Source organism: Glycine soja, chromosome 16 (assembly GCF_004193775.1).
Source record: "Glycine soja cultivar W05 chromosome 16, ASM419377v2, whole genome shotgun sequence".
NCBI classification, from domain to species: domain Eukaryota; kingdom Viridiplantae; phylum Streptophyta; class Magnoliopsida; order Fabales; family Fabaceae; genus Glycine; species Glycine soja.
In genome coordinates, this window is record NC_041017.1 from 38,062,904 (window position 1) to 38,088,761 (window position 25,858).

Below are 25,858 nucleotides of genomic sequence, written 5' to 3' on the forward strand. Positions count from 1 at the left end.
ATGATAATTTATTTGAGTTTAATATCATCTAATCAGAATTCAATATTAATAATTTTTTTAAAATAAGTATCATGAAAGTCAACAAATTTATTATACATTAAAAAATTATAATTGGATGATGATCTAAAAAATATTTTTTTAATTTATTATTAAATCACAGTGTAAATAAAAAGTGAGTAGTTATAGTATTTTTTCATTAGAAAATTGAAATTTAAAAATATGATGGATAAATGAATCCGTTAGCTTATAATTATTAGGAGTGCCAACTGCGAAGACATAGAATGAGTCTATAATAACTTGCGTTGATTCTGTTCAGGTATATTATACTGCGAGCTCAAAGGATGAATGTCATCATCCACCTTAAATTTAAGGTTATTGTTAAGATTTGACTGTTGAAACTACAGTAGATAAGACTTTTATGCTATTTTTTTAGGAAAAATAAAAGTCATTTGATTGATAGGATAAAACAGTTTTGATCCTATTCTCTAGGCATGATTTGTTAGTGAGTGATGTTATCTTTTTGTTAGCAGTTACTATCTTTTCTCTGCTTTTAAACTAAACCTTTGCAATCTCAATTTTTTTTTTCTTTATGCTCCCTTTTATTGTTTAATATTTCTGCCTACTCTTATTAAAAAAACAACAGTTATATTTTGCTCATATAATTTAAATTTTAACCCTTCCTTTAAAAGAAGAATAAATATCGGGTACATTTTCTCTAAAAATCATGTGAGGGTGCTTTGATGCTTGTTCTCAATTAAGAACTATTCGTTTGCTTTTCAACATGTTCTTCTAGTTGTCAACTGCCATTGGCATCTTCAACTACTACTCTAAAAGGATATTAGATGGTCATTGTTTGTCTTCCTGATTCCTCAACAATAGTTCTATGTTTATTGTTCTTATGTATTTTGTTGGACCAATTATGTAGGGGAAGTAAGAAATGGAACTTGCTCATCTGATTCATGTTAAAATTCATGGCTGCTTCTGGCGAGTTATCCAATTCTCAATTTTTTAATTAAGTTCTTGACGCTTAATACATGCCTTTTAGAAGGAACATTTGTACATGGAAATAAGTGAAACTATCAAAGATATTTTATAATCGTACAACCTATGACAAAGTTTAGCTAATAAGATATTAAGGACAATCTATGCAATCAATGTTTGATCTGATTGCGAGGTATTAGCACGACTTAGACGCTTCTTCCTGTATCTCCATGCAACCTGAATACGGTTTGCTGCAAGGGATCTCCAGTAAGGTGATACATACCTAACATAATACAATTATCAAATCATTGTGTTAGAGCCATGGCTTGGAAAACAGAAATCATGCATGTAACATGCATATCAAGGTCATTTTCCACCAAGGAAAAAGGATAGATTTGGTTATGTGCAATGTTGACAAGTCGAGAACAATAGACATACAATTGATATTCATTTTTGTAAGTTGAAACAAACCCAAATACAAGGTGGAAATGAAATGAAATACCTTAGTGCTCCTTGAACATGAGGGTTCCGCAAGAATCTTGTGAAAAGAATTGTCAGTTCCTCAAGGTCTGCAGCTCGAAGTGAAAATGCCTCCACGTTTGTTAAGCATCTTACTGTCCTGTTGCTCAGCAACCTCTGTCCTTGAACCCTTACTTTTTTACCATCTGCAAGGGTGAGAAAACACTTTCGTAAACCATGTTTCTGAATTTGTAGCGAGGCCAAGTTGCTGAAAATTGCAACTTCTGCTAACCTCCACTTTAGCAGGCATGTTATCATTGTATCCAGTATTGTTATACCTGTGCTTACAGAAGAATGCTCAAGATACCATGTCAGAAGTTCTTCACCACAAGCATCCCCTTCAGATAAGGGAACCATAGTTCCATCATCCCCAAAGCTCTCCAATGTCCCACGTACAACAAAGACCATCTTCTCTACAAGACTCCCCTGACTCAAAACTTTACTTCCTTTGATGTATGTCTTTTGTTTTAGTCTCTCACAAATGGCATCTAAGATAGGCTCATCCATCAGGGCGAAGATTCGAACCTGCAGTTTTTAGATCCTCAGAAAATTAAATTATCTTAACAGAAATTACAGGTTTGTTGATATGCTTTGGCATTTGACAAGTCACAGTGTGGTTACATAATGAATATGCATAAAGCTTTGGCTTCAAAATGGTTTTCAATTTTTCATATTCAACATCTAGTTAATTCTAGGTGGTTAAACAAAACACCTAAAGAAAAACAGAACTTTGAAAGAAACAACATGGCTGAGAATAGATTTCGAAGTTCACCTAACATATGAAGACTAAATTCCACATAAATAATTAATCATAATATATATATTTTTAATTATTACTAGTCATTTATGCCACAAATTTTCTAGGGCATACTTTTTTAACAAATTTGAAGAGATGACGTCTTATGTCTGTCTGGAGATCTTCCTGCATATTCTCCAGAAGTATTTCTTCATTCACTCCTCTTGTTGCTGCCCAACTATACCGTTCAGCATGACGTACTCTCCTACATGGAAGATATAATACTTATCAGTTGTACATTATGTGTGATCCAAAACATGTAACATAGAACCTACGTAGTGATTAAATGGAGTTGGTTATTAAAGAAAGACTCTAATCCAAACAGTAACTAGTCTATTTTTCCCAGTACATGTACTTTTTCAAGAAAAGGAGTTGTAGGAAGAGGTGGGGAGTTAACAAGCAATGAATTGAATCAACCATAGACATAACTTTTTGAAAATGTGGATGTTGTGATTTTGAAAAGAATGAGAACATCTCCTATACCTTCTTAGATCTTCGGGTAAGCGACGGTGGCTCATCCATTGCTCAACATCACGACCTCTAAGTTGCATTTCTAGCCTCCTGTAAGTGTGATGGAAAAAAAAATATCAAGCACAATATGACCCTTACAGAAAAGAAGGATATATGAATGTTGTGTCATAAAGCTACACATGTGTTTTGTTTGTAATTATATATTATAGTAGAAAGGGAATTAGTCATAAATACAAATAATATTCCTAATTAATGACTATCATACAAATATTAACATATATCTATTCTAATATAACCATGTGTAAAATATTTTACTTAACACCACCCCCCTTCCCTTTCAAGGCAGAACATATATGTCAACTGTGCTAAGTTTGTTACAAATATATTCAACCTAAGAACATAAGAGACTTGGTGAACATATCAGTCGGTTGATCACTAGAGTTAACAGTTGTGATTTCTTTGGAAAGCTACAATTGATCTCTATGTGTTTGGTCCTCTCATGGAAGACTGAGTTTGATGCAATATGAAGTGCATCTAGATTGTTGTAGATAAGCTTCATCTCTTGGATGTCCCCCAATTTTAGTTGTGGCATTGGAGTAGTGAATGCAATAGTTGCCTAAGCCATGTAAGCTCACACACAATTGTTGCCATAGCATGATATTCAACTTTACAACGGATCTTTCAACTAGGTCTTGCTTCTTGCTCCTCCATGAGATTCAATTTCCTCCAACAAGAACACAATATTCAGAAGTAACTCTTTTGTCTGAGAATGTCACGAGGGGCATTTAGAAACTAATTCACCAAATTGCAGCGAAGGTGATGTCGTGTCTAGTGACAATGAGAAAAATAAGTTTTCCTACCAGGAACCAATACCTTCTTGTGTCTTTCTATGATTCTCCCTAACCTGGAAGAAGCTTGACATTACAATCCATAGGAGTATCACAATGACAACAGCCAAGCATACTAATCTCTTCGAAGTCCAATGCATACTCATGTTGAGTAATAACAAACCAAAATGTGACTAGGCTACCTCAATTCTCAAGAAATATTTAAAAGGACCCAAATCTTTTTATCTGAAATTTATGAGAGGCATGCTCTTTGAGATGCTAGATACCAGTCTCACCATCACTAGAGTTGACAATCTCATCAGCATAGAGTACAAGACAAATGCAATGACCTGCAGGAGAATGGATGAAGCCCAAGGGGACTGTTTCAAACCATGGAGAGAACATGAATGTCACAATTGACAAATGAGGCGAGAGCCAGTGGTAGTGAATTCAGGGGGTTGCTCCATGTAAACTTTTCCCAGCAAATTATGTAAGAAGGCATTTTTAATGTCCACTTGATAGAGAGACCCATGATAAATGGAAATTATGGCATGAAAAAGGCAAACCCAAGTGATTTTAGCCACAAGGGAAAAGGTATCCACATAGTCAAGGCCAAAGATCTATGTATATCCTTTAACTACCTCGTGGTTTTTAAAATGACCAGCATTGTCAACTTAAGAGACAAGCCGATGCCAAGGATTTAAAACTTATAGTTTGATACAGTTACACTTAATAGAATGGATGCCATCCATCCATCTGCATTATTTTTAAATTTTCAAATGAAAGGAATGGTAAAGAGAAGTTTATTTCATGGGAAATAAATTTTTGGTGTGATTTATTCAACTTATTTTGAAGAAACAAATGCTTATTTCTCTAGCCTCTTTGCATATGCAAGGGTAAGGCTGCCTACAACATCCCTCCCCCATACCTTCGCATAGCGAAGAGCCTCCGGGCAATGGGGTACGAAGTTTTTTATTCATTTCCAAACATGCATTAAGAGCAATATTGTCATCAACAATCAAGGGGCACAACAAATAAAATCAAAAAGTTCTACCTGCGTCCAAGAGCCTGCAGAAAGTTCTGTATATTTCCAATGAGAAGTGCAAAAAGCAAGAGTCCCAATCCTATGATGGCCATTGTAAAAAGTACTTCCCACACAAAATAGCTTGGGGTTTGATTACCAGCCAGGGTACTGATTTGCTATCAAAGATCACAAAGGTATAATTGTTAAGGGATATCATATTAAAAACCACTATTTACAAGTGTTTGTGCTTCTTAGATCTCAACACACACAGGCATATATCAGGTGAGGGTGTCAGAGATTAGAGGAATTAATCTTAACCATCCATGTAAGATTGAATGGTCAATATTAGTTCATCTCATGCTCTCACTTGATATGTGCCCCCTATATATATGCATACACTTTATTAAGCTTATTTGAATCTTCATAGATGTACACTTTTACTACTCAAGGAACAAAAAGAGAAAAGAATGAAATGCATACCTGGAATCCCCAAAACAGTGCAAATACATATTTGTGGACCACCCTAGTTTCTATAGTAAGTGGTACAGCATTTACATAGATCCCATACTTAAAAGCATCAGAACTTGAATTCAAACAAGCAGTGGCATTTACATTGTTGTTCCACACTTCTGCCCGGCCAGATACATCGTCAGGGCCATAGCCACAATCAATGAATGCTGAGCATCCAGTAATATTAGAATCACGGCAGGCATTTCGCAAGCATTGATTAACCCTCTGGAAGAAGGAAGAGGATTGAAAAAGAGAAAGTTAACAATTTAATATTACCCATCATTTACAGAATCACATTCGTGGTTCTAATTGAACAGGTCATCTAGCATCCAGGGAAACATAACAATTCTGATAGTTGAATTTCATGATCAATATTACAAAAGAATTAGAAAGATTAAATTTCTGAGACCATACTACTATCGTAGTTTATTTTGCTTATAATTCTTGTAACATATTATCATATTATATACAACCAAATTAAAATCAGAAGCATTCAAGTGAATCAAGTAACTTTTCTTCTGCTTTTTCCTTTTGTTCTGTGCAGGGTATCTATCCTCCTTTTTCATGCAACATGAGAACTCAAAGAAAATTATAAAATTTAGTGAGGAAGAAATTTTGTATTTTTTGAAAATGAAGCTTCAAATATCATTTTTACTCACCTGTAGACCAAAGAGGTACCAGCCAGAACCAACAACATGGCCAGATAGCATAAAAATGAGAAGATTTATAATGAAATTTGCCCAGGCTGACTCAAATATGAATCCTGTAGGAGACTGGCCAATTAGCAGAGGCAGAAATCTGAATAATCTGGGAAAATACTGCACAAGGATGGCAGCACGCAGAAGATTTTTAGCATAATTTGCTCCTGATAATCCCAGGTACTTTGGTAGGACAAATAATATCATTATCTGCAAATATTTCACTACACATGTCATGACAAGGAATTTGAAGAGTACAAAATAAACCATTAGTCTTTTTCACAGATCGAAAACCCTTTCCTTCCCCTGCTGCCTGCTTGATCTCAAGTATATGTTCATGTTCATTGTCCACAGACTATTAATTCATCAGAACACAATAAAAGGTTCAATCACTGTGGCTCATTTCAATTTGAACAAGATGATATAGAACAATAAACAGTTTATAAAGATAAAGATAGAAAAATGACAACAAAAATCTTCAGAGTTTGTAAGCATTACTCTGCTATAAAAATAATTTCTAGCCTACAAATAGCAGCTTAGGCTTTTAAGGTAATTGATTGTTAACAAGGTATCATAGCCTTTATGACTAATTATAAAAGATAGATCCCTCAATTCTGTTTTCTTAATTAAATTCAATTTCAACTCAAAATAAGCGGGCCTTTGGAATTTGTATGCTTAAAAGTAATTGGTTGGTAACAAGGTATCATAGCCTTTATGACTAATTGTAGAAGATAGATCCCCAATGCTCTCATGTTCTAATTTAATTTCAATTTCATTACAAAATAAGTAGGCCTTTGGCATTTGTATGCTTCAAGGAGAAAGAGTTTTTGCATGCAGAGTTTGTGAGAGATGTAAACTATTAATGTGAAGGCACTTGACAGCAGCAATTACAATAGATTCTATTATAGAAAACTTAATAGCTCATGCCAAGCACTCCTTATTTATTTTGAATAAGGATATCACAACTAAAAACTGATATTTCGAAAGAAATCATATGACAACATCAAAGACCTCCATGTTTTCAAGTGAATCAAAGATAGAAAACCGCTCAAAATTCAACCGAACAGATATCACACAATATGACTAGAGGCAAAATATTGATAAGCATTCATGTGCAATTGTAAGGCTGGTATGTCTCATAATTCACATCATAAACTTCGTTTTTTGTGGTACATAAAAGTGAATACCCAAAATACTAAGTTACAATGAACAAACTCAGCCAAGGAAATTATATAAAGAAAGTTTCCACAAAGCAAAAAAGGGAGATGTTAAGAAGTTTACCTGAGGAAGAGGCAATACAACAAATAGGTCGATGAAAAAATAACCCTTCAGATAATTAAGAGCAATTTTCTTGGGATGGTCAACTAAATCTCCAGCACCTACTACCGTTGACTCAGGAGAAACATAAGCCAACTTAAACTGTAAAGAAGCAAAAAAGACTTAGAAACTCAAAAAACTTATTTAAGATTCAGGATACATGCACTTTTCTTTTCCTTTTGACCTGAACTAATTATATAAAAACAAAGTAAGACATACACAAATACAATGAGATGCAGCAATATATTATCAAGAAGGTTGAAGTCCAGCATTCCATATCATCTGAGTCAATTAATCATTCCATTTTTCTCTTCCAGTTTGCTAAACATTACAAATTGCTAACAAATTTAATGCTACTAACTAAATTAACCAACTTTCTTAAAGGATGTGAATTAGTTAAAAGAGTCTTATATTTAGGAACGGGGGTAGTATTTATGTATGATGCAACGGAAAACCTAAACCCTGTTATTCTGTTGCTAAGAAATTCTTTTAAAATACATTTGTCGGTATATTTACCCTCTCAAAACCAGAAAAATTGAATAATAAAAACTTGTTGACAAGGAAGGATCTTATCATATAATTCAAGTACAATATGACATCATTATATTAACATATAGGTTAGCATAAATAAAACATAAGGGAATGGAGGATTTTCTAAAAAGGTAGTTATTGAGAAATTACCTGGAGAAGAATGTTAAAGAAATATATCAAATCATTAATGCTTCTAAATAAAACAAGTGTTGTTGTCATTGTCTGATTGATAGCAATACATTTTTCATTCTGCACATAATGAATGGTAAAAATGTAAAATTGCAAAAAATAATAGTAGGGAAAGACTAGTTTCTATACCTACGAAGACTTAATTAAATAAAAGGAAAATAATCACACCTTCTTCACATAGATTAAGAAGAAAAATAATGGATCAACAAAAATTGCCACCAAGCAAAAAATGGCCAAAATCTTGTTCCATCGTTGTAGAAATTTATTATGAGGATTCATAACTCCAAGAACATATCGAGAGCAGAAGGAATAAAGTTTTCTTCCAAAACCCTTGGCATCCCCATAAAGATTATTGTGGAACTGCAAACATTCAAAACATGAACAGAAGTGCATTTGGTTACGTGAAAGTGACAGAAGAAAAATGTCTACAAAAGGAAATGGAAAAGGTCACAAGATCAAGTATAAGGATACAGAAAAGTTTGTGATAGTAGCCTTCAGAATGTAAGTGTTGCATAAATAATGAAAAAGATTGAAATTGTCTAATTGACAATACTTCTATTTCCCCTATAGTAGACAATGATATCAACAAAAGGAACAATATAAATAGTTCATCTTGAATATAGTTTTTTTAATTTTAAGAGAGTGATCTATTGTAATGTACATGTACCTAAAAAATGTAAAAAGCCTTTGGAATTTTAAAGCGAGGCAAAGAGGTCCATCTCCAAATATGGAACAAACTAAACTAATGGAAAGAAAATTCTCAACATTTGAAAAATATAGGGAATTTTTTAAAAGAATTTGAAATATAGGGAATACATAGAACTTGACTAAAACAATAGTGATCAAATTAATAATTCAAACAAATAAAGGTCTATGGTCAATGTTGTGCATTGTCAATATATTTTTCAAATACTTAAACCAACTCAAGTTCAAAAGAACAGAAAAACTCCACAAGAAATATACATCCAGTAGGAAATGCTAGTTCACATGATCAGAGCGGTACCTTCAACTTAGAGAATAAGTTATTCCCCAGAAATTAGTTTCGTTCTTTGCCAACTGTATTTTTTTTAAAAAAATAATAAACATGTAGGAGCATGTAACCTGTTTAGAATCCCATATTCATAGTAGAAAAGCATAGTCAAATGAGTGTTTAAAAAAATTAGGAATTAAGTTACAGACTGCACATTAAACAATGTATAGTTTTAATTTATTTTTTTAAAATTTTCTGAATTTTCTACAACAGTGGCTACTTCTGATAGAACAAAATTACATAGCAGGAAAACTTTAGAACCTTGAAGCTAAATGGGTCTTAGGACACTAAATCCACAATCTTTTATCTTGAATGTAGATCTAAGTAAATAGCAATTGAAACAGAGAGCTTTTCACAAAAATATCATTCAACATTTTGATGTGTAACATAAATATATGAGATGATGTAGAAGGGCAAAAAGCCATGATTATATTACTAGAAAAGTATACTCATTTTATTGATTGATAATAACTGAACATAAAAGTGAAGCTATGCATAAATGTGAAAATTAAATGCTACTTAAGAGCACAAAGTTACAACATAGTTCAATTAAATGTCTATAAATTATTAGGTCGGTAAAATCCTCTACGTGAACTCCAGACTATGGTCAGAATAAAGATGATTGTATAGTGCAAAATCACATCAACATGATAAAATTTTTGGCTTAGCAGCATATAATTAAAGTCAACTTCAAAACATAGAAGTCAATGTTTTCTTAAATTTAAGGAGAAATAACAGTCTATTTCTGGAAGAAAAGCACCTTGGGATCAAATATAGCTGAAGTTTTCCGGGTTCTTGGTTGAGAAGCCTTGACATAAGAGGGGCAAGTAGTACAACAAGGATCATTACACATTCCCAGTTGCCCAGACCTCATTAAGTGCTCATTCTTTCTATCATAGTCATTATCCCAACGATTTTCATTCGTGCCATCAAAAGTAGAAAACTTTTCTGTCTTGCTCTCCACTACTTTGGTTCCTGTCACAACTATATTCTGTCGTGAAAGATTTCCAGTTCCATTGGTAGCATACAGTGGACCACTCATCTGCACAAAGGGGGTTTTTCTCACACTGCGAAGTGGACCAGTATGTCCTACAAGATTAGTTTCTTTCTCATATGATTCCAAGGAGGCCATAGGAATAGAAATTGAAGCACTTCGTGTCCTAGATACAAGCCTCCGGAAATTAGAATCCACAACTTCATCAGATAGTCGAGCATGTGTTTCTGACAGCATTGGCACCTCATCTTTTTCAAAATGAGCCATGTTTCCTTGATGATTCTCCAATTTTTATGAAACTAACAAAACATCAATATATACATTTCTGCACCATATCAGCAATTTAAAAGAAAAACAATCCAATTTAGCTCACAACTTGAAAGGGGAAAGCATAAATTAAAAAAACAGTAAATGAAAAGCCAAGGACTATATTTGTTCCTAAGTGACAAAGTCAAATGGAACTCAATGCACCATCAGGAGGAAGATCATTGTTCTCAAGTGGCTGAGAGTCCAATTTGGCTATGCAGCATGTAATTGAAGTCAAAAGGTAACAACTAACAAGTGCAACTTGTATCAAGAGAAAAGTAACAAATCCCATTATCTTAAAAGGAAGTAACGAATTACACATCCATTGACCTAAACCAACAATACAATTATTGAAATTTATGGACCATCGTAGTTTTAACGACAGTGTTAACAGTTCCTTGCCTATACACGCATCAGTGGTTGACTGCTGGTGTTTAACTTGAAATTTAACACATAATCACCAAATTATTAACAATATGAAGCACTATAAACTATGACTTGTGTAGAATTACAACTGGGGTTATGAATCAGTTGAAGAATTCCAGTATAATGCAATGACTAATGAGCCCAAGTTATAAAAAAAACGCCATTAAGAAGGAACAATAATAAAGAGAAGCAAGAGAGGAAACAAACCCAGAAAGAGGAATTGAATTATCAGTGAAAACCCCACCAAGAATTCAAGTTGAAGAATGCATTTTGGGGAGCTTGGTGATCATGAAGGAAAGTGAAGTCGAGTTAAGAAGATAAAGAAAACGAAGTGTGAAAGTAGTACATATAAACATAAAAATACCAACAACCACGTGAGAGAGAGAAAATTGTGAAGAGGAAGACTTTGAGTCATTGACTAAGTCACTTGTGAGATAATTGAAATTGTCAGTGCGTGTCGTATGTTTTACCTTGAACAGACAAGTCATTTAAAACCTGTACGTGTGTTCATATTTTAAGTAACCCTTTCATTTTAAGTAATAAAGTTGTTTTTATAAAAAAAATTTAATTATCTATATATAAAACCAATATTTATATATATATATATTCATTTTCATAAAAAAACATTAATAAGATTTCTTAGAAATCTTCCTAGTATATAAATTAAAATACTTATATTGAATAAGAATATTTTTTACGACTTATTTTGTTTATAAAAAATCATTTTTAGGAAAATATATTTTCTTATCTCTTTCTATCCATCTTTTTTATTTGTAGTTTTAAATTATATAAAAATATATGTTGAAAAAGAAAAATCCCTTAAATAAATCTCAATCCCTCAAAAAATTAGTAATTAATTTTTAGATAAAAAATACTTAGGTTAAAAAAAATTAAATAAATCGTCAATAGTGGAATATAATCTTATATCACAATATAGACTTTTCATCATAAATATAAATATAATTTTTTTTATTTAAAAATATTTATTTCTCATAAATTTCAATTATAATATAATAATTTTATATTTAAAAGCATATATTTGTTATAAATTTTAATTATATAAAATAAAAATTTATTGTAATAAGCTAAAATACTAGTAGACGTCTGTATTTGAAAGCCAGGTTTTGATTAATTCATAAACGAGTCATTTTATTTTTAAGTGACTATCTCCAAACATATATCGTTAAAAAAGTACGTTTAATTTTTGTACATTAATCTGAGCACACAACTCATCACAACATGGAGCCAAAATATCGTACCGTGCGGAACGTAATAAATTGTGCCTTTGCATTCATTGCACGAAACACAGAGAGAGGACAATCATTCAAAACTTTTACTACTGCACTACCATGCATTTTCCTCATTGCAATCTTTAATATCTTTGTTGCGGATTCAAGCCTTTGAATAATCCTCACCTCTTAAATTAATGCATTGGGCGAGTGACGTTATTTCAATGGTTTACACATTTTAAATATTGTAACCACAAAATATTTGGTCAAAACATGCTCAGAACGTTGACGTAATATCATCATTTTTATATGCTATGAATAATGGTAATGGTAAAATCATACATAAACAAAGTTTGTTTTATTGACTGATTTCATTCAAAAAAAGTTCTTAAAAATTAATAAAATAAAATCTCGCTCTCCTCACCTCAACTTCGAGGTTGACCAAATTATAATAATTCAAGGGCAAATTTGTGCTTGACAATTGGAGTCTCTCAAGTAGTAGAGTCAGAAAATGAAAATTGGAAAATGCAACAAAAAGAACAATATGTATACAGTAGGAATCAACTAACAGTGTAAGAATTCTAGTTTGACTCCAATGCAAGATATTACTTTTAATTTAATGAAGCATGTTTTATATATATATTACTGCTTTTAACATAACAAAATTGCAAATAATAATATAAATGTACAAACAGTTTTTTGTTTAGTGAACAGTAAACAAAATTATAAATAATGAATTTGTAATTTATTAGAAACTTTTATGTACAGAAATACATTAAAAAAAAATTGATAGATTGGAATAGTGAGGAGTACTGGGAATGTATCTGGTGGTGTAGGTTTTTCCCTTTGGTCATGGTGCAAAGAGATTTCACATATAATTTTCAGCATTTTGTAACGTTTTGATGCAATGAGACATGTTTGATCAAATTAAATATTGTTCCCATTCAATGAGCTGTAAGCATGTGAAGTATGCGAGCAGCTAGCTATAATAATTGTTCCACATTTTGTCTCCATTTGAAACAAACTCCTAATAAAGTTCAAAGATAAACTAAAAGGAAACTCATCAGTGAAGTGTGACACCTTTTCTGTTCAACAATGAGAGTCCTTCACGTCTTGCAATTTGCATTGTTTAGAACATAAGTCTTAACAAATTTCTCTTTTAATTTGATATGTTTTTTTTTAAGTTGTGTTTTTTTTTTTAATTTTGGTTTTGTAAATTTTTTTGTTTATTTTTAATCATGATAAGTTTGTATTTTCTAATTTTAATTCTATAAAATATTTTGCTTATTTTAAGTTTTTTTAATTTTGGTTCTAAGCGTGAACTTACATAGACTAAAAATAAAAACAAATTAAAATGTTGATGGAACTAAAACTAAAAAAAAACACAAATTTACAATAATTAAAATAAACAAAAAAACTTAGGGACCAAAATTGAAAAATATGAACTTACAGATAGCAAAATCATATTTAAGTTATATTTTATTAATATATTGCTATTAAATATTATAAAATTATAAATAAGATTTATTAAATAAAAATAAGATCCACAAAAATTTATAATTTTAATAAATTTCAATAATAATAAAAAGCGTGTTTGAAAAAGTGTTGTGTCTAAGAGCTTTCTAACAATTGTGAACTAATGTTTGGCTAAAATAGATCTTTTTTTTTTACTGCTTAAGTAGGCTACTTACTCATATGGAAATGCGGTAAAGGGAAGTGTTGTAAATGACCAGAACTGAGAGCGATAAGTAAAGTTGTAAATGAAAGTAAATGGTTAAAAGGATAAATAACAATTTCGGCCATTGTGTAAATTGATCATTATTTAGTACCTTCCGAAAGCTAATTTTTAGAAGAAGAAAAAAAAAGGAAACAATTTCCTTAAGTTGTTTTGCCTTTGTAATATGCTAATATACTTAATTTCTCGATTTCTTTAAAAGAAACCCTAGCAAAAAAAAATAAAATGAAATCATGAGATTCTAATAGAAATCAGTAAAATATGAATCACATGGATGCATTGACACTTCAATCATGATGATGACAAACCTTCCAAGTGAAGTAATCACCAAAATCATATTTCATTTATTAGTGATATGGCTCCTTCAGTTGAGAAATAAAATTTCCACGACTGGATTTCTTGCAACTGCAATGTCATTGTCATGGTCTATCCTTAATAGTGCAAAGGTTATCCTTTTAAAGCCCCCATTTTTTTTTTCCTTGAAAATTAGCTTTCCAAAACTTTACAAAATATGCTAAATTTTTAACCCATTCAAAAGTTATTTTTGAAATGTTCAAATTTCAACACATTCTGAAAATTAGAAGCAGGATATTTTTGAAAAATATGTATAAAAAAGAGGTATATTAGTAAAGTGAGAGGTATAAATAGCAACTATCTTTTTAGGAAATAATGAGGCTTTGTGGTTTTCTGTTACAACCACTTCTAACTACTTTTCACGTCCCAATCTTGGGTGTTGCTAGGTGCACCCAGCACTTAAGGTGAAATGATGAAAATACCCTTGATTTGTAAGCCATTTGAGTTGATCCATAAAAGTTTTACGAATCAAGTTGATTCGTAAGACTTTTATGGATCAAGTTGATCCGTATTGTTTCGTAAAAGGCTTACGGATCAAGTTGATACGTATCAACCTTACGGATCAACTTGATCCGTACGATTTATGGACTACCCTCACATACACCCATCAAAAATGCAAAAAAAGTGCAGGGTCAGTTTTGGTATTTTAAAATATACTGGGTGCACCAGCAATAATGCTGGGTGCACCTAGCAACAACCCCCAATCTTTAGTTGGCAATCGCTTCCTGCACCTTCGGACTTTTTGGATTATGCATTTTGGAAGGTTAAAAAGGTGCAGGAAGCAAATCCGAATGTGCAGGAAGGAATTACCTCTTTAGTTCTCTAATGGGCTTGACCCAAAATCAAGCCATTTCTCGATCCCACGCATATCAACGGTCAAAAACGGCTAAAACAAATTTAATGTATATGTTTAAAAATATTTACTATAAATCTAGTGATATAAAGTAAACATTTATTTTGTGCCATGCAAAGGTTAAAATATTAGTATAAATAATATCGGGTTACAAATTCTTATTGCTTAAAAACGACTATTTGATCCCTGCAAGTCCATGATATCATCAAAACATGTACAATTTTTTTCCACTTCTAATTAATTAGTATTGTCAATAGGCTTGAAAGGCATTTTAAATTGTAAAATTTAGATATTTGTACTATTTCAAGATGAAGAAGAGTGATATATATGTTTGGAATATATTTCATTTTGACAGTTGAAAAGACACTGTTTCATAGTAAGGTTCTGTACATGTGCCTATTTTTAAAATATATTTTAGATAAGACTTAAATAAGTTTTTATCTTTAATAAATATTAAATTTTAGTGTTGGTTTTCTAATAAATTTTTATTTTGTATTGAATTTCTAATAAAATAATAAATTTATTTTTTGTCCTTGATATTTTGTTTTAGTCACCGATAAATTATCGAATTTTGTGTTTACTCCTTAATAAATTAACGAATTTTGTTAGCAACTAACAACAAATTTTAAAAAATTATCATAGAATAAATACAAAATTTGATAATTTATCAAAAACTAAAAATAAGTGTTAATGACAAAAATAAAATTATTATTTTATTACGGACGCAATGCAAAACAAAAAATTTATTAGAAATTAAACACAAAATTTTATTATTTGTTAGAGATAAAAATATATTTAAGCCTTTTAGATAAATACTATTTCTCCTCTCATTCTTTTTGGGATGCTAAACATTTTGTTGAACTGCATACAAAACATTATACCAAATCATACATAACTGCACAACTCACAACCTCAATAATGTTTAATCTTGAAGAGAGGAATCAGCATGACTTAGTCGTTTCTTCCTGTATCTCCATGCAACCTGAATGCGGATTGCTGCTAGGGATCTCCAATAGGGTGATTCATACCTAAAATAACACAATTATTAAACTATTGTTTGCCATGGAATTCAAAGAATCAAACCAGATCTCAAGGGTGCATTTTACACGCACTATGGTGCAGGCCGGGCAGCACAGGACAAGCATAACAACCACAAAACATAGAGGTCAACTTAAAGATATAATACATGTTGACAGTTATATGTGCCTTTATTTTAAACTCAGATTTCAAATAAGGATTCTATAAGATTTAGGTAGTTAACATCAACATCAGATATCAACAACAAGAAGTTATTGGTTCAAATAGAATTGGATTCGGTCCCTTTAAACAGGTTTCGGATTTGAGACCTACAAAAGGTGATTCCCCTGCAGAGGTAAGATTATTCACATCTGATTTGATTTCATTGTCGTTTGTTTTCTCCCTATCTTACCCTTATACTTATTTTGTAATCAGGGTGGTTAGGATCTCTCCTTTCATTCTGATTCTTTATGATAAGAGATATCTTTTCAGTAATAGGCACAATCACAGTTCTATCTTTACAAAAAATTTCATGTAAGAGAAGGGCAGTTAGGATGAGGGGTTTAAGTCCCCCTACCACTTAACTTTTTCTTTTTAGTATTATAAGTACATTTATATATGAGAAGAAAATTATATCTCTTATTATAAAGAATCAGAATTACAGGACAAGGGAATCTCCTGATTATTCAGGTTTCTGCCTATGCTGTTTGTGCTGAGAAGATTATGCTGAATCATAAATATAGATAGATACTAGACAAGGGAATGACCTTAAGGCTCCTTGAACACGCAAACTACGCAAGAATCTTGTGAAAAGGATTGTGACTTCTTCAAGGTTTGCAGCTCGGAGTGAAAGTGCTTCCACATTTGTTAAGCATCTTACTGTCCTGTTGCTAAGCAACCTCTGTCCTGGAAGCCTTACTCTTCTTCCATCTGAAGGAAAAAACAAATTGATGAACCATGCTGCTATAATCTTATTCCTTTTGACCTCTAATTTAGAATGTTTAGTCATCAGGCATTTTTCCATTGCATTGTATTGCTACAACGTCTTGAACAAGATTGTCTCTGAAGGCGGATACATGTGAAAAACAAAAACAAGAAAGTATTGCTATACCCGTGCTCACTGAAGAATGCTCAAGATACCACGTTAGGAGTTCTTCACCACAAGCATCCCCTTCAGATAAAGGAATCCTAGTTCCATCTTCTCCAATGCTCTCCAATTTACCACGCACCACGAATAGCATCTTGTCTACCACAGCACCATGACTCAAAATTCTACTTCCTTTGATGTATGTCGACTGTCTTAATCTCGTGCAAATGGCATCTAATATAGGCTCATCCATCAGAGCAAAAATCCGAACCTGAAGATATTTTATATCCTCATGTTATGGACACAAATTGATAGAGAGAAATAAAAGTAAATTAAATGCATATATTTTTCATGATTGTTCACACAGTTAGCCTTTAATACATAGATTCCTTATGAAGATGAATAAAGCTTTGCCTTCAAAATTGTTTTCATATTTAAACTTGCATCTAATTTTAGCAGGTTAAAAATAGAGACCAAAGAAAAACAAAATTTGGAATGAAAGAGATTGGATGAGATTTGGAAGTATACTTAAGATCTAAACTGCTTACTTGCAATCCATTTAAGGTGTAAGCATGATAATTGGGGTAATCATAACTAGTCATCTATGCCACAGATATTCTAGTGCTTACTTTCTTAACAAATTTGAAGAGATGGCGTCTTATGTCCACTTGGAGATCTTCTGGAAAATTCTCCATGAGCACTGCTTCATTCACCCCCCTTGTTGCGGTCCAACTATACCGTTCAGCCTCTCGTACTCTCCTGCAGGACAAACATATCATTTATCACTTTTACATTCGTTTGGTCCATTATTTCATATGACAAACAGTAAACATACAATTTCTGAAAATTTAGGCCTATAGATGTTCTATACTTTACAATACTTGGTAGCTATTCATATGTGTATATATTGTCTACATCACTGGCCAATAAGATGTTCTCAACAACTATTTTTCATTTGTTGCAGGGTTAACGTACAGAGTGATTGATCATATGTTGATTTGGTAGGTGTATACATTTTTACAAGTGTTCGTTATTTTGGACTTGCTGAATTTTAAAGGAGACTCTACTGAAATTTCTATAAATTTGAAAGTACAGTCTGGAAATCATTTTGCCAAGTATGTTTGTGATGCTTAAGCTTGCCTGGCTAAAATGTGTTTAAGTTGGTATAACTTGTAACAGCTCAGTTTTGGGGCCATAACACATTGTCAAGAAAGGGAGTTGTGAGAGGAGATGGGAGTTAACAATCAATGACTAGAGTCAAGAAATAGGCAAATACTCCCTTGAATCTTGACTAGATTCATGAAAAGAATGATAAAAATTTATACCTTCTTAGGTATTCGGGTAAGCGCCGATGACTCATCCATTGCTCAACATCACGGCTTCTAAGTTGCATTTCTAGCCTCCTGTGGAGAAGGAAGAAAATAAATCAAGTGTGTTACAACACCGAACACATTACCACTTGACCATCAAAGTTTGCTTAAAACTAGCAGTATTAGATAAATTCTACCTCCGTCCAAGACCTTGAAGAAAGTTCTGTATGTTTCCAATGAGAAGTGCAAAAAGAAAAAGTCCCAATCCCACGATGGCCATAGTAAAAAGGACTTCCCACACAAAATCGCTAGGTGTTTGGTTACCAGCCAGAGTACTGATTTGCTGTATAAAGATCACACTGGGTATAGTTGTTAGAGGTATTAAACCATTCATGTGCATTAACTAGTTTTAGTTTTTAAGAGTGTTCAAATGGCGATTAACATTGAGCTAGTAAACCATTTTTTTTTCTACATTGAGTTATTGATTGGTGTAGGTGCATCAAATTTTTACACCAGTGTCATGTGATCCTCCCTCTATATTGTGCACAAAATTACTACTAAGAGAACAAAACAATTTAGAACGAAGTGCATACCTGTAATCCCCAAAATAGAGCATATATGTATTTGATGACCATGTCTGTTTGTGTAGTAAGAGGTACAGCATTGGCGTAAATCCCGTAAGCAAAAGAACCACCGGAAGAGGAATTCCAACACGCAATAGCATCTATATGGTTGTTCCACTGGTTTGATGATAGACCAGGCTGATTGTGTCCATTATGGCTATGTCCACAATCAATGAATGTCAGGCATCCAGGTATATTAGAAGTATGGCATGCATTTCGAAAACATTGATTAACCCTCTGGAAGTAAGGGGGGAGAGAAAAGAAGAAAGTTAGCAAATTGAATGTTAAGTTGTTAACCTTCATTTAATAAATTGAATCCCAGATTGTAATTGAATCACTCATCTTCAAAGCATACAAGGAAACATAACTTTGAATCTTTGATATTTTAATTTCATTCCCAATACTGCAGTAAATACAAAATTTCCTATGACATACTGATATAATATTTTCAAAGCACTTCATCCTTCCTATAAATCTCAGTACATTAACAATTTAACATATTGTTATGCCTTCTCTTTCTGTTCTTAACCGGACTTGATAGCAGGCAAGCAGTTTGTAGCTTATACTACTAAAAAAATATTGGTGCTCACCTCATCCTGAATGAAGGTGGGACTTATGGTGCAATATGAAATTTTAGTGAGGAAGAAAATTAGTACTTTTGAAATAAGCATCAAATTCCATTTTCGCTCACCTGTAGCGCAAAGAGGTACCAGCAAGAGCCAACAACATGGCTAGCTAGCATAAAAATAAGAAGGTTTATTATGAAATTTGCCCATGCTGACTCAAATATGAATCCTGCAGGAGATTGGCCAAACAGCATAGGCAGAAACCTGAATAATCTGGGAATATATTGTACTAGGATCGCTGCACGCAGGACATTTTTAGCATAATTTGCTCCCCTCAAGGAATTTGGTAGGACAGACAATAACATTACCTGCATATATTTCAATATATATGTCATCACAAGGAGTTTTGCGAGTATACAAAACCATTCTTTATGGAACCCGTTCCTTGTATTGCCACCTATTTGTTCTCAATCACATGGTCACATCCAAGGATATTTTATTCGTCAAAATGACACACCAAAAGGAGAAACCATTTTGGCTCAGTTCAAACTAAAAATGATGCAAAGAACCAGCAGCAGTTTATAAAGATACAAATAAGGCAGCACGAATCTACCCACTTAAGCATTTGTCACAGCATGAGAGTTGTTGTAATAAAAATACATTTCTAGGCTAGAAATAACAGGTTAAAATTTTAGGATAATTGATTCCTAAAAAGGTATGAAAGGCCTTATGACTAGTTGTCAAGAAATTGATGCTCATTAGTCATTGCTCCTATTCTTTTGACAAGAGTTTTTGCAAGCAGGAGAGATAAAATTATTTATGTGCATGCATGTAATAGCTATAAGTTTTTATACAATTGGCTCTTGCAACAGTAACTGTTATAGATTCTATCATAGTATACAGCTTCTCCCATGTATGCCTTATTTATTTAGGAGAAACATATCATAACTAAATTGATATTGAAACCTCAAACTTATAGGAAACCCTCATCCCAGTTTTGGTTGGGGGGGGGGGGGGGGGGACCATATAAACTGAATCTCTATAGTCCAACACATAAAAATCTAAAAAAAAATAAAATCAAAATTAATGGCAACATCAAGGACCTTCATGTTTCCTTATATGTCGGAGATACAATACAACTGATAATTTAGCTGTGACAAGAACATATATTGCACAAGATGACTAGAAAATGTCCAGGAACGGGAGAGAAAATATAAAACAAATAATCATGTTCAATTGTTAAGTTTGCATATTTCATAATTCACATTAGGAATCGGGAGAAAAATACTGATAGACATCTTAAATACTAAGTTGGAAAGAGCAAAAAAAAAAAAAAAATAATAAACAAGGAAAAAATGTAAATGGGAAGAAATTTACCTGAGGAAGAGGAAATACAACAAATAAGTCAATAAGAAAATAACCCTTCAGGTAACGAAGAGCAATTTTCTTTGGATGGTCAACTAAATCTCCAGCACCAACCACCCTCGACTCAGGAGAAACAAAAGCCAACCTAAACTGTAACAAGGCAACTTGGAGTTATATAAGCCTTAAATTATGAAAAGGGAGCAAAGTAGACTTAAGAACTTAGCCACCATATTTAGGATTGAGGACACATTCACATTTCCCCCTTCTGATCTGAACTACTAAATAATAACAAAGCAAGATACACATCAACAATGTGACACTACTTAATATTATAGATGATGATATAACCCAAACAACCATATGAAGGTTCAGGATGCCTTTTTTTCAGTTTGACCTTAATAGACTATGAGTATCTCATATAGTTGTTGCTGTTCATTTCTGAATTACTGCACATGTTTAATATGCTTAATTGTTAGTTAGAGGTTAGGATTGTGTTACAGAACAGAATCACTAGTAACAGAACAGGTTTCTGTTATAAGTGGCCTACAGCTACCACTCTACTGTAAAACCATTGTGATTCCTGTACTCAAAATCTGAGAAATTCATAATACAAACTTTAAGTTCAGTTGCATATATTTCCTGTTTCCACTTTTCCAGTCATTTTACATACACTTTTAAAATATTTGATTTTCTGTTATTTAAATCATGTATCTCCATCACTTGTAGTGATTTATCATTCAATGAATGATTGACTGAAAAAATGATTCACTTATCCAATTTTAATTTAAAGTTTTTTTAGCTAAAAAGAAATAAATTTTATTTTTCTATTTTGTCTAATTTTACCATAGTTTCTGTCATTTCCTCACCTAGAAAACTTTCAGACCTGACTACTGAACATTAACAAAGTCAAATACATGTAAGTACAAAATACAATACTAAATACTACTGATAAGGTTATAGCCTAATCTATTTATCATAAGTCAATTATTCATTTTTCTATTCCAATTCATTTTATACAAGTTGGTTGACTCTATGTGACTTCTTTGTCAGTAAATTAAATAGGGTTAATTAAGTTTTTAGTGTCTAAACTTTTTTAAAATTTGGTTTTTAATCCCTAAACTTTTGTTTGACTAATTAAGGTCCCTAAAATTTTAGAAATTTCAGTTTTTTGTTCTTAAACAAAAGTTTGAACCCATTATTTTTATATATTTAATGAGATTTCAAGGACTAAAAACAAAATTTTTCAAAACTTTAAGGACTAATACCTTAATGAAAAAAAAGTTGAGGGACCTTGACCAGTGAAACAAAAATTTAGGGACTAAAAACCCTAATGGAAAAAAGGGGGACCTTGACTAGTTAAACAAAAATTTAAAGACTAAACACCAAATTTCAAAAAAGTTTAGGGACTAAAAACTTAGTTAACCCAATTAAATACTATTCACCAAAAATAAATAAATGCTCTAGGCCTCTAGGGTACAATCCTCTGCAATTTATAGATTAACAATTGTCTCAAAGGTTGTAGTGAGAGTGGTTGGCAACTCAACAAGTTGTCAAACATACTTACAGAAAGGAATAGGAAAAATTTCCTTGAATAGTACAAATATCCTTTGGGCTGGATTTTATTAGCCTAAAATCTGTTAATTTGATAGTAGAAAACTCTTCTGACATACATTCATCAGAATATTTATCTTCTCAAAACCAATAACATTGAATAATAGAAACATGCTGCCAAGGAAAGAACTTGAAGATATTTTTCAAACTAAAAAAAAAAGTATCATTCTATGACTATATGGATTTGCAAACATTAAGAGCAAAGGGGAATGGGAGGGGGCAACTTCTAAAAAGGTGGTTATTGGGATGTTACCTGGAGAAGAATGTTAAGACAATATATGAAGTCATTCATGCTTCTAACTATAACAAGTGCTTTTGTCAATTTCCAGTTGACAACTATGCAATTAAAATCCTGCACAGAAAAAATGCAAATTAAGTTTTCACATAGTTGCAAGGAAAGATATGTCATTAGAACCTATAAAAGACAAATAATCATCTTCATACCTGACGAACATAGAGTAAGAAGAAAAATAATGGATCCACAAAAATTGCAACCAAGCAAAAAGTGGCGAGAACCTTGTTCCAATGTTGTATGAATTTAGAGTGAGGGTTCATAACTCCAGGAACAAAAGAAGAACAGAAGGAAAAAAGTTTTCTAGCGAAACCCTTGGCATCCCCATAAAGAGCATTGTGGAACTGTAAACATTGAAAACAGAAGCACAATTGGTTATGCGAAAGTGATTGTAAATGATAAATGTCTACAAAAGGAAGTGGAAAAGGTTACAAAGGTTACAAGATCAAGTATAATGATAAAGAAAAGTTTGTGGGAGCCTATGGAAAATGAGTATTAGATAAAATAATGAGACATCTTGAAATTGTTAATTGGCAATACTTCTATTGCCCCTCTAAATGAACAATGAAAAAGACAATGGCAGTAGTTTTAACAGTTAAAAGAACAAAATGCTTCCATGAATATAAGAATTTTGTTAATATTATAGTACCAATGAAAGTCTTGAGGGTTAACAGTGGTTTCTTGTAATGTACAAAGAGAAAGGTAAAAAAGGACCATATGGTAGTTGTTAATAATACTTATAAATAGAGGTATGTGGTCAGTGTTGGGTAGCACAAATTCCAATTAGACATCTGTAGCACAAAAACACATATCTAGAATTATTTTTTTAACTATGTACCATGTAATTAATGGCAACTGAAACGTAACCTATTATAGGAAGAAAGACAGACACCTTGGGATCAGATAGAATTGAAGCTTTTGGATTTCTTAGCTGAGAAGCCTCGAAGTAAGTAGGACAAGTAGTACAATAAGGATCATTACAAATTCCCAGTTGTCCGGATATCAGTAAATGTTCATTTTTACTATCAAATTTATCTGTGCTGATGAAAGTAGCAAATTTATCTGTCTTGCTCTCCTCTGTTTTGTTTCCTGTTACAACTATACTATGCTGCAAGAGATTATCAGTTCCTGGTGTAGCATTAGCATAGAGTGAACCACTATGTCCCACAATACTAGTTTTTCTCTCATATGACTCCATGGGAATAGAAACTGATGCACTTTGTGTCCTGGATAAAAGCCTTTGGAATTTAGAGTGCAAAGTTTCATCATATGATTGTGCATCTGTTTCTGACATCATCAGCAGCTCACGGTCTTCAAAATTAGCCATGCTTCCTTGATAATTCTGTAATTTTTTACAAACATTCAATACATATATTTATGAATAATAACAATTTTAAAATCCAATATTTCAATTTACCTTGAAGCATGAAAGGAGAGAATATAAATTACAAGATAGTATGTAACTTATTCAAAAAGGCCAAACACTTTTCACCAATGACAAAGCCAGATAGAACTTAATGTACCGTAAGGGAACTAGTATTCTTTCTTGCACTTATAGTCTATGTTAATTCTTAACCATATCTCAACTGACTGCAAATTTTTTTCCTGATGACAAACTCACTTTTTCAAAACTAAAAAACAAAAATAAGATAGCGAGGATGGGGGATGTTAAAAGTGACTATATATAAGCAGTTGCGAGTGATTCACGTTTGGTATATCGATGAGTTTTATGCAGAATCCAATTAAACATCCATTGACCTATATTAATGATACAAAATCATTCAGATACATGTACCATCCAAATTCCAACCTGTAGTTTCTGTGGTGTGCAGAGTTAATAAACACAGCACATCTAAGCCTTTCATACCTTCTCATGCATCAGTGCTTGTGTCCAAAATTAACACACACACACACGCGCATACATGCTGTGCCATAGCAACAAGGCGATGCTTAAACAAGCAATAATAAAGTAAAACAACAAAGGTACGACCATAAACAGTAGTAATACCACTTTAAAGCTTTCTAAGTAAAAAGTCAACCCATCAAGTTATGCATTTTTGAAAGCTTGTTGATCATTTTGGGGGGAGGGGTGGAAATAAATACCAATGTGGAGTTGTAAGGTTGAACAGTTGTAATATGAGATTGTGAAAGAGAATTGGAATTCTCGTTGAGTGTGATGATCTGTTGCAACTTGCAGCATTTGTGTGAATTGTTTGGAATTAAAAACACAATATAAAAGCCTTTGGTTTACTTTTTCATTTTTCTATTTGTCCTTACTTTGTTTTGTTCTCTCTAAGGATTTGATGAAGTAAGAAAGAGGAAACAAACATTGATAGATACTACTTTGCAGAAAAGGGTGGTTGTTTTGTTTCAGTTGAGATTGGGACAAGGTCAGTGACACAGTTGTTGGCAGCCCTGGTTATACCTGCAGTGATCAGATTAACACTTCCCTTGGGCTATGCCTATATATATATATATATATATATATATATATATATATATATATTGTCGAAAGCTCTCATTCTGGTCAAACACTGCGTATGCCTGAACTGAATGGAAACCCAACTAGCTAAATATTTAAGTTTAGCAAGTTACTCTAGTCAATCATTTTTTATAGGTGTTCAATTTTATTAATATAATTGATAAACTAAAAGTTTCTATTGAATAGATCAAGCCTACAACTTTTTATAAAATATAAAAATTATTCAATACTTTATTAAATAAATTTAATTTAACATAAAATTTACATTTTTAAATATATAAGAATATTTGTCAACCTTTTAATAAAATATACTTTACCTAATAAAGTTACTCGATATGCCTAAGAAAATAATCTTACATGAATTGTCAAAAACAAATTTATTTATAATGAAATGATAATTTTAAAAAATTATAATTTAGAAAAAATGTCACATAATATTTATATTTTTAACTTTGACCATTAATGATTGAATTTAATAATCAATATTTGTTATTCTTAGAATATCTCCAATCCAAATTACTTAACAAATTGTTTATTTTAAGATATCATTGCTTAATTTTTTACGCCATTGGAAAAGATCTTTTTGTCATATTAGATTGCTTAAAATTAAGCTTCATTCCTTCTTTAAGCAACGATAGCTTATAATAAAAAAGCTAAATTAGTCACGTGATCTCTTAACTTTATTTTAGGTTTCAATTTGATCTCTAATTAAAAG

At 32.1% G+C, this 25,858-nt stretch overlaps 1 protein-coding gene across 1 annotated transcript; it reads right to left on the bottom strand.

Moving 5' to 3' along the window:
• Nucleotides 1-953: 953 nt before the first annotated feature.
• Nucleotides 954-24,555, bottom strand: LOC114390051. Its single transcript, XM_028350730.1, has 25 exons — nucleotides 24,529-24,555; nucleotides 23,554-24,003; nucleotides 22,814-23,005; nucleotides 22,623-22,721; nucleotides 20,771-20,908; nucleotides 19,519-19,761; nucleotides 18,798-19,064; nucleotides 18,402-18,547; nucleotides 18,220-18,297; nucleotides 17,524-17,653; nucleotides 16,919-17,165; nucleotides 16,575-16,737; nucleotides 15,716-15,818; nucleotides 9,654-10,178; nucleotides 8,032-8,223; nucleotides 7,825-7,923; nucleotides 7,108-7,245; nucleotides 5,788-6,036; nucleotides 5,099-5,353; nucleotides 4,649-4,794; nucleotides 2,780-2,857; nucleotides 2,372-2,501; nucleotides 1,779-2,025; nucleotides 1,484-1,646; nucleotides 954-1,264 (listed from the first exon to the last, which is right to left on the bottom strand). Exons 1-25 carry the CDS (start codon nucleotides 24,538-24,540, stop codon nucleotides 1,144-1,146), a joined length of 4,611 nt encoding a protein of 1,536 aa, XP_028206531.1. The 5' UTR covers nucleotides 24,541-24,555; the 3' UTR covers nucleotides 954-1,143.
• Nucleotides 24,556-25,858: the final 1,303 nt, after the last annotated feature.